Below are 9,834 nucleotides of genomic sequence, written 5' to 3' on the forward strand. Positions count from 1 at the left end.
CTTCATCCACATCTATCAGGTGCTATTTTCAACAATATACTTCAACAATATATTTATGTATATCACAAATTCCATTTTTATTTATTGCAATTACTAAATACAGTTCTTGACATCACAAATTATGACAATACAACACAAGATTATCAACCAATTATACCATCATTGAAATATCGTAACACAAGTATAAAAATAGTGTTATCTTTCAAATCCCAAAGAATGTTTTAGGACACATGTATTGTCATTTTGTTATATAATTTCACGCAGAAATAAAAAAACGAACTCAGTCTCCCTTATACAAGTGTCAGGAAAAACGACGACCCCACCCTGTCACCACCACGCCACATATTCACATTGTAGGAAGTAACAGTAAAATCCCTCAGAGCGTTTTTCGCCATAAATGTAAGAGTAGATAACTCTAATTAGAACGTGAATTTTGTAAACAACATGGCTGACATTCTGTTCAAATTGCAGAAGGACGGTATAAATAAGAAGATCTTGTATGCTGGGAAGGGCGATTTTCCTCCCTTTAAGGATGGATCAAGGGTAGACATTTCCATTATTGTAACTGACCTGTTGATGGATAGATATGTTCAATAGGCATTACAGTATTTAGTTTGATGATGTTGACGAGTATTGTCGATTATTTTTATGAAATTATGTTTCTCAATTTGGTTACAGTCAGCCTAGAATCTTTCGAGAACCACAAAATCAATACATGTTGATGAATGTGTTGTTGTGTCGTTTACAATGCATTTTGTTGATTGTACTAAGATCTACTGAAACATCCAACGGACGTCAGTATCATCCGTAATAATTTCACCAACAAATATGCAACAGGCACTAATGCCAGCGATCGGGTGTGGCTTGGGAACCCCATTAAATTGTGACTAAATGTGGAAATAATACAGTCCAGGCTGTTTGAATTCAGGTCAATGAAAAGTAGTAATGCTATAGTAAGAGTATTGGATCAAATAATCATTTTAATGAATAGTTACCATGCAGACCTACAAGCTCATGTCAGTTATATTGGGCCACTTGGCGTAATTTCCATATATACTTGCATGTTATTTCAGTGAAGCATAAATAATTTTCATGAAGTTTTGGATGGATCTTTGCAAAATCTGACATCATGTCATTCACTTCAGCATCTGTCTGGATCTTGTCAATATAAGCGTAGCAAACTACTGAAAGTAAATGTCTACTGATCTATAAAATCTTCTATAAATATGGCATATAACATTCACTCACTTGTTATTTTTTTTAAAAGAAGCAAATAATTCATGCATGCACCCTTGGTTTGAAACTGGTTGAAGTGTTTCTCCTTATGAGTATTTGATTGTGGTTTTATTGGATATGTTTTGAGCGAATCAACAATAGACTGGGAGAAAACTTGTGCACAGATGTCTGATGATAGCTATTTCTGGCTTAGTTCCTGAGACAATACGCAAAGTTATATTAATCTCTGCATATGCATATAACAGGAGAATGATTATATGTGGAAAATTATTATGTCAACTGATGTTTTATCCCAATTTGCAAACTTTTATTGACCACAAATTTGTTAATAACTATTCATTTAAACATGAATATGCTGAAGGGTACCAATATGTATTTCTCTGCACATGTTATTTCAAAACATTTCTCAAAGACTCTGCACATGCTGAATTTGCATGATTTGGGTCTCACATGCTTGACTTGATGAATCTGTTGAAAATGAAAGGTCACCTCACTTAAGATTTGCTTGATTGAAGCCTGGGTAAGCTGTAGACTGAATCGGGGTTTCAGCTCACCTTCCATTACAAGACAAGTAAATGTGACGAGAACAAGACAGTTCTAGATGACAGTCGGAAACATGCCAAGCCCCTCGAGATTATCCTTGGCAAGAAGTTTAAGTTGGAGGTGTGGGAGATGTGTCTTCAGACTATGAAGGAGGGAGAGGTTGCTGAGTTCATCTGTGATATGAAGGTAACCTGCCATGGTTTGTACCAGACCTATCCAGGAGTTGTCTGTACACACTGGGGCTGATATCATATGCAGCATCAAGTCTCTGGAAATTGTCAGTAAAGAATTCCCTGGTTGGAAAAATAGCAATTTACCAATTCATGTTAATATTATTGTGACTTATGATAATGCTTTTGTAGGGGTACTTCTACATCAGCAGAACCAATAAATAGGATGCTCAGTTAAAATACCTAATGCTCAGTTAAAATACCTCCGAATTCGAGAGAGTTGTGCATATTGAATGAGAGAGTTGTGCATGTTGAATGAGAGGGTTGTGCATGTTGAATGAGAGGGTTGTGCATGTTGAATGAGAGAGTTGTGCATGCTGAATGAGAGAGTTGTGCATGTTGAATGAGAGAGTTGTGCATGTTGAATGAGAGGGTTGTGCATGTTGAATGAGAGAGTTGTGCATGTTGAATGAGAGAGTTGTGCATGCTGAATGAGAGAGTTGTGCATGTTGAATGAGAGGGTTGTGCATGTTGAATGAGAGAGTTGTGCATGTTGAATGAGAGAGTTGTGCATGCTGATTGAGAGAGTTGTGCATGTTGAATGAGAGGGTTGTGCATGGTGAATGAGAGGGTTGTACATGCTGATTGAGAGAGTTGTGCATGTTGAATGAGAGGGTTGTGCATGTTGAATGAGAGGGTTGTACATGCTGATTGAGAGAGTTGTGCATGTTGAATGAGAGGGTTGTGCATGTTGAATGAGAGGGTTGTGCATGTTGAATGAGAGGGTTGTGCATGTTGAATGAGAGGGCTGTGCATGTTGAATGAGAGAGTTGTGCATGTTGAATGAGAGGGTTGTGCATGTTGAATGAGAGGGTTGTGCATGTTGAATGAGAGAGGGTTGTGCATGTTGAATGAGAGAGTTGTGCATGTTGAATGAGAGGGTTGTGCATGTTGATATGAGAGAGTTGTGCATGTTGAATGAGAGAGTTGTGCATGTTGAATGAGAGAGTTGTGCATGTTGAATGAGAGAGTTGTGCATGTAGATTGAGAGAGTTGTGCATGTTGAATGAGAGAGTTGTGCATGTAGATTGAGAGAGTTGTGCATGCTGAATGAGAGAGTTGTGCACATTGATTGAGAGCATTAAACATGTTGAATGAGAGAGTTAAAAATGTGAATGAGAATTTTTATCATAAATAAAGGAGTTTTAAACCCTGTTGAAAAGAGGATTTGTCTGTTTATCAGTATCTTTCCAATTTGATCATTCACTCTGTAGCATGTGGCCACCTACCCACTGGTGGCCAAGAGTCTACGCCAGATCCATGCAGGGAAATCAGACAACCACCAGCATGCCAGCCACTGTTGTGGCATGATGAACATGGCAGAACATGGTCTAGGTCATGCCGACCTAGATGAACTGATGAAGACTCCACAACCCCTCTCCTTCACACTTGGTAAGGCCACAGAGTACGTAGTGCTGTCCATTACAGCAACATTGGGATTTATACCCACAGCATTGTTAGAATGGCTGCAAGATGATCGTGTTTGTTTCTTTGTTCTGAATATGATGGATCTACGTTTGTTTGCTACCAGCAACATGACAACAACCTGTAATTATATATTTCTGGACCAAATAATCCTGTAATTGATATTATTCCCATAAATAGATTACAATAACACAGTCAAGTTAGTCAGCTTGCATGACCCCCAGATCCTTTAAGTCACCTCTCAAGACCAGGATAGACTGTTTTGCACCGATTTAAATCCAAAATCTCCAGAAGGAGAAATAATCTTGTGAAATAATCTGAAGCAAGAATTCCTGCGATGTACTGGCCATTCATCGGGTAAACGTTTGTACAGCACTCAAATGATACAGATAACGCATGGTACAATGAACTGTACACCGCTTTATTGACACAGATAGTTCACAGTGTCAGCACGTAGAGTGTTTTAGTTCCTAAATCATATTGGGCACTATATAAATTCTGTATATTATTATTCTAATCACAGTACTGTCAGTACTTTTGAAACATCTTTGACAGAAGAGAAAACAAATGATGTCAAGTCTTCAATCCTACTTGTCATGAACACCTGTGTTAATCTGGCAACTTTATTGTTGGTCTTTGTAGAGTTGGTAAAGTTTGAAGAGCCAGAATCGTTTGATAAGGAAGTGTGGACGATGAGTGAGGATGAGAAACTGGCCACTGTCCCCAAGTTGAAAGAGGAAGGCAATGAGCTGTATGGCAAGAAGCTCTACAAGGAGGCTGCGGATGTGTATGCTAAGGCAATTGGAATACTGGAACAGCTCATTCTGAAGTAAGTGTAGGTTTGCCTACGGTAATAGCAGTATAGGACAGCTAATTCTGAAGTAAGTGTAGGTTTGCCTACGGTAATAGCAGTATAGGACAGCTAATTCTGAAGTAAGTGTAGAACCTAGCATTGTCGTCTAGTCAACTATTCTATTGATTCTTGAAATTTTCCACTTATTATATATTTGCACAACTATCTGGGTGTGTGATATATGTGAAACTGTTTCTGGATGTATGGGTAACTCTCTGTGTGAGTGTTCAACCAGCTGTATGTGCAACTGTCTCTGGATGTATGGGTAACTCTCTGGGTGAGTGTTCAACCAGCTGTATGTGCAACTGTCTCTGGATGTATGGGTAACTCTGTGGGTGAGTGTTCAACCAGCTGTATGTGCAACTGTCTCTGGATGTATGGGTAACTCTCTGGGTGAGTGTTCAACCAGCTGTATGTGCAACTGTCTCTGGATGTATGGGTAATGTAGTGTTGGGTAACTCTCTGTGGGTGAGTGTTCAACCAGCTGTATGTGCAACTGTCTCTGGATGTATGGGTAACTCTGTGGGTGAGTGTTCAACCAGCTGTATGTGCAACTGTCTCTGGATGTATGGGTAACTCTCTGGGTGAGTGTTCAGCCAGCTGTATGTGAAACTGTCTCTGGATGTATGGGTAACTCTGTGGGTGAGTGTTCAACCAGCTGTATGTGAAACTGTCTCTGGATGTATGGGTAACTCTGTGGGTGAGTGTTCAACCAGCTGTATGTGCAACTGTCTCTGGATGTATGGGTAACTCTCTGGGTGAGTGTTCAACCAGCTGTATGTGAAACTGTCTCTGGATGTATGGGTAACTCTGTGGGTGAGTGTTCAACCAGCTGTATGTGAAACTGTCTCTGGATGTATGGGTAACTCTGTGGGTGAGTGTTCAACCAGCTGTATGTGAAACTGTCTCTGGATGTATGGGTAACTCTCTGTGTGAGTGTTCAACCAGCTGTATGTGCAACTGTCTCTGGATGTATGGGTAACTCTGTGGGTGAGTGTTCAGTGTTCAACCAGCTGTATGTGAAACTGTCTCTGGTATGTAACTCTCTGGGTGAGTGTTCAACCAGCTGTATGTGAAGAGAGTGTTCAGCCAGATGTATGTGTAACTCTGTTGCTATGGTGAGTGTTCAACCAGCTGTATGTGCCCCTGTCTCTGGATGGATGGGTCAGCCAGCTGTATGTGAGTGTTCAACCAGCTGTATGTGGAACTGTCTCTGGATGTATGGGTAACTCTCTGGGTGAGTGTTCAACCAGCTGTATGTGCAACTGTCTCTGGATGGATGGTTCAACCAGCTGTAGTGTTCAACCAGCTGTACTGTCTCTGGATGTATCTCTGGATGTATGGGTAACTCTCTGTGGGTGAGTGTTCAGCCAGCTGTATGTGCAACTGTCTCTGGATGTATGGGTAACTCTCTGGGAGAGTGTTCAACCAGCTGTATGTGAAAAACTGTCTCAACCAGCTGGATGTATGGGTAACTCTGTGGGTGAGTGTTCAACCAGCTGTATGAGAAACTGTCTCCAGATGTATGTGCCCCTGTGTTGCTGGGAGAGTGTGTTCAGCCAGCTGTATGTGAAACTGTCTGCTGATGATGTATGGGTTAACTCTGTGGGTGAGTGTTCAACCAGCTGTATGATGTATGGGTAACTCTGTGGGTGAGTGTTGCCCTGGTGTATGTATGGGTAACTCTGTGGGTGAGTGTTCAACCAGCTGTATGTGCAACTGTCTCTGGATGTATGGGTAACTCTGTGGAGTGTTCAGCCAGCTGTATGTGCAACTGTCTCTGGATGTATGGGTAACTCTCTGGGTGAGTGTTCAACCAGCTGTATGTGCCCCTGTGTTGCTATGGAGAGAGTGTTCCACCAGCTGTATGTGCCCCTGTGTTGCTATGGAGAGAGTGTTCAACCAGCTGTATGTGCCACTGTGTTGCCAGGGAGAAGCCAGGTGAGGAGGAGTGGGAGGAGCTGGAGAAGATGAAGCTGCCGTTCCTACTGAACTTCTCCCAGTGTAAACTGCTGGAGCAGGACTACTACCCCGTCATAGAACACACCACCACTGTACTTAAGAGGGAGCCAGGTGAGTATGTCACACCACAACCACACTCCACATGCTCTCAACCCATGAAGATCCAGGTTAGAATTGGTCTTTAGTATGCTTGTTGTAAGCGGCGACCAATGGGTTCAGGGGGTCAGGCTCATTGACTTGGTTGACATGTCATCATATCTGAGTTGTGTAGATCTATGCTCATGATGTTGATCACTGGATTGTCTGGTCCGGACTCGGTTAATTACAGACTACCACCATTTAGCTGTGATATTGCTTTGCATTAAACAACAAACTCATCATGCTGAGAGGAAGATTCAAAATCTGTTTTAGATAATGAATGAAATCTTGCCTGTTTTCTACTGACTACAGATATATCACTTCTTGTTGGACTTGTTTGGTAAGAATCGCCATGTACATAGATTATTATTTTTATATGTTTTTATTGTTTTGTTACAGACAATGTGAAGGCTTTGTTTCGGAGAGCTAAGGCCCATGTTGGTGCGTGGAATCCTGATGATGCTCGTAATGACTTTAACCGTGTCCTACAATTAGATCCATCTCTGTCTAACGCAGTGAAGAAGGAGCTGATAATGTTAGACGATATGATCAAAAAGAAGGCTGAGCAAGACAAGCAGTCCCTCAAGGGAATGTTTGATCAACACGGGTAACATGACTCAGAAATTTGATCAACATATCCCAGCCCAAATGGTTGATCAACATGGCTAGCAAAGCTCAGAGACATTGATAGAGAGGATGATTTGTTGTGGATCTGTTCACTAATGTTTAAGTTCTTTGACAGTTCTTGTGTTGAAGTCATATCAGTATTTCAGTTTGTATACACTACGTTCCTCCATCACCTGTAATTATATATGACCCGTTTGTGCTATAGTCGGTATTTTTAGTTTATTGTCTATCTTCACTTGACTAAACATTTCATTTTACCTGTGATTGGGGAATATAGTGTAAACAAACATATTGATGATATGTGGAAGTCAAGGAAATACATTTATGTCTTCAAATCTCTTGGGTTCCCTATCATTATGAACATGGTGGGCGATCAATGCATGGCAAGGGCAGGTAACCCAACCAAAACATCTGAAATGTCTATTTTATTGACTTGCTGCACGATTGCTCAGTATGAAAAGCTAAATATATTTTTTGTGTTATGAATACCTGGACTTGTTTAACAAGTTGATGACTGATCAGGATTGTCTGTTGGTTGAAATGATCCATGATGTTTTGTTGGTTAAAATGCTCAGTGGTACATGTGTCTGTTTGTTGAAATGCTTTGTGATATGGTTTGGCGTCAGCTTGATTTGGGTCACAGTCAGATTATCTGATGTTTTGGGACATGATGCTTTCAAAAGCACAATCTACATTTTCAGTCAGAAATGAAATTTTAAAATTAAATAGTTATAAAATGTATCCCAATGCCAAAGTTTTCACGGATTTTGGAAGAGTTGAACTGTAAACTGCAATTATGCCAGCATGCATTCAGTTAGGTACTGACTTGAATATTTTCTGCATTTATGGAGGTATAGCCTAGCAGAGTTACAGTGTGAACATTGTTTTTAATGGTTTTAACTAGGGGTGTCACGATACACCAATTTCACGATACGATACGTATCACGATTTTAAGGTCACGATACGATGCGTATCGCGATACATAATTTTCGCGCCTTTTCATAGCATTACCTTACCGGCAACGTACGCGCTTGCTGATTGGTCCATCAAAATAGTCTAGCCAATCACAAAAGCTGTTAGTTTCCAACCTATTTTTTAAGTAAAGCTAGCTACATCTATTTATCGGAGCGATCTCGTATAATTTTACTATCAAGACTTTGAAGGAGATGGATATAGCATAAAAAATTGAATCGATAAAGTTTTAAAATAGGAATCGATACGCGCAAGCATGTATCGCGTATCGTATCGTCAGTAAAAATGTATCGATGCATCGATACATTCACGTATCGCGACACCCCTAGTTTTAACTCCATTTATGGTTAATGGTCTAATTGGTTATTATTTATAAACAGCAAAAAACATTGATTGGTTAGCTGGACTTTAGCACTGCAATTTATGTATTGTTGAAATTACATGCTTCCATATATTGTGTGGATGGTTTCAGTGTCTTGTGTCATCTAGCTAAATGACACATACTCTGTGTTCTGTGTTGGACACATACTTTGTTCTCTGTTAGATACTTACTGGGGTGGGGGTGTTTAGCCTAGTGGTTAAAGCGTTGGCTCGTCATGCCGAAGACCCGGGTTCGAATCCCCACATGGGCACATTGTGTGAAGCCCATTTCTGGTGTCCCCCGCCGTGATATTGCTGGAATATTGTTAAAAGCGGCGTAAAACCATACTCACTCACTCACTTACTGTGGGGAATCAGGGTTACAACTGTCTCCAGCAGCCTGTGCTAGTCAACATACCCAGTCAGTGTGGATCATCAATCACTGATTTGTCTGGTCCAGACTGTTAGACACCGAGTGTGTTCTGTGTTAGATACCTACTATGGGGAATCTGGTTGTTACATTAGTGTAAAGCTGTGAAAATCTAGATCATATATATTATAACTGTCAGTATGACTCTTTAGATAAATTAGAATACTTTTGATTGGTTAATAGCCAATGCATTATGGGTAGTATGACTCCATCTTAAACTGTTCCAATGGGAGCATGGACAACCATGACAGTTTGTGACCTTTAACATTGAAATCCACTTCACTTGGAGAATTCAACAATTATCATCATGAACATTTCTTTTCACTAAGATTTTCAATCAAAATTCTATGAAGTGGCAGTAGGCAGACCTGAAGATGTATTATTTGAAATAAGTCCCTTAAAATACAGCTTTTGAGTCTACAAGAGTTATGTCCCTTTGAATATCAATCAATAATTTTCGTGTGCGACAACAGTCATGGAGAAAAGCTTTGAGTCCATTGCTTTGTATTGAAGCATTACACTTAAATGCAAGCACAATTGCATCTTACTGAAACACATTATCTAAACAAAACTTTGTTAGGAACGCATCAATCAAGTATTTTCAATGTTGTATGAATGTATAGCAATTTTATGTTGTATTAGCAATACTACTGTATTTGGGAAAGTTTTGTTCAGGTGTGTTTTCAACTGTGAAAACAAAATGTCTGCCCGACATAAGCCAGGAATAGAAAGCAGTGTGTTAGATGACTGATACTGCTCTACAAACAGTATTGGTGTTATTTGTAATAAACTTTAGCAGGAATGGAATCTTATAGGAGTTGAACAGTGTCCTGCTTTATCAAGGTGCTTGTGACAACAGGGTTTTAATCCTTCATCCTGTGTGGGGCATAGTGTCCAGAGTATTTGAAGGCTCCTCAGTTCGCTCTGCAGAGTTGTCTCCCTTAGGTCTTCCAGAAACCTGCACTTGTTGGTTCGAATCGTAAATGTTTCTAGGTTTCCCACCTGGCCTGTAGGTTTCACCAAAGTGAAAACTGCAAGACACCTCTCAGATCAAGCTA

General features: G+C 40.2%; 1 protein-coding gene across 1 annotated transcript; it reads left to right on the forward strand.

Annotated features, from left to right (window-relative positions):
• Positions 1-436: 436 nt before the first annotated feature.
• Positions 437-8,029, forward strand: LOC124266052 (AH receptor-interacting protein-like). Its single transcript, XM_046700866.1, has 6 exons — positions 437-543; positions 1,786-1,965; positions 3,224-3,401; positions 4,077-4,263; positions 6,218-6,360; positions 6,787-8,029. Exons 1-6 carry the CDS (start codon positions 445-447, stop codon positions 6,996-6,998), a joined length of 999 nt encoding a protein of 332 aa, XP_046556822.1. The 5' UTR covers positions 437-444; the 3' UTR covers positions 6,999-8,029.
• Positions 8,030-9,834: the final 1,805 nt, after the last annotated feature.

The sequence above is a fragment of the Haliotis rubra genome, unplaced genomic scaffold (genome assembly GCF_003918875.1).
Source record: "Haliotis rubra isolate DU_JTF1 unplaced genomic scaffold, ASM391887v1 Scf123, whole genome shotgun sequence".
In the NCBI taxonomy this organism is placed as follows: domain Eukaryota; kingdom Metazoa; phylum Mollusca; class Gastropoda; order Lepetellida; family Haliotidae; genus Haliotis; species Haliotis rubra.

What these genes read in the sequence shown, in the direction of transcription:
- LOC124266052 (XM_046700866.1), top strand. Translation starts at nt 445, where the DNA reads ATGGCTGACATTCTGTTCAAATTGCAGAAGGACGGTATAAATAAGAAG. An exon ending in CCTTTAAGGATGGATCAAGG is followed by an intron (nt 544 to 1,785) that starts GTAGACATTTCC and finishes TCGGGGTTTCAG; the next exon opens with CTCACCTTCCATTACAAGAC. An exon ending in TGTACTTAAGAGGGAGCCAG is followed by an intron (nt 6,361 to 6,786) that starts GTGAGTATGTCA and finishes GTTTTGTTACAG; the next exon opens with ACAATGTGAAGGCTTTGTTT.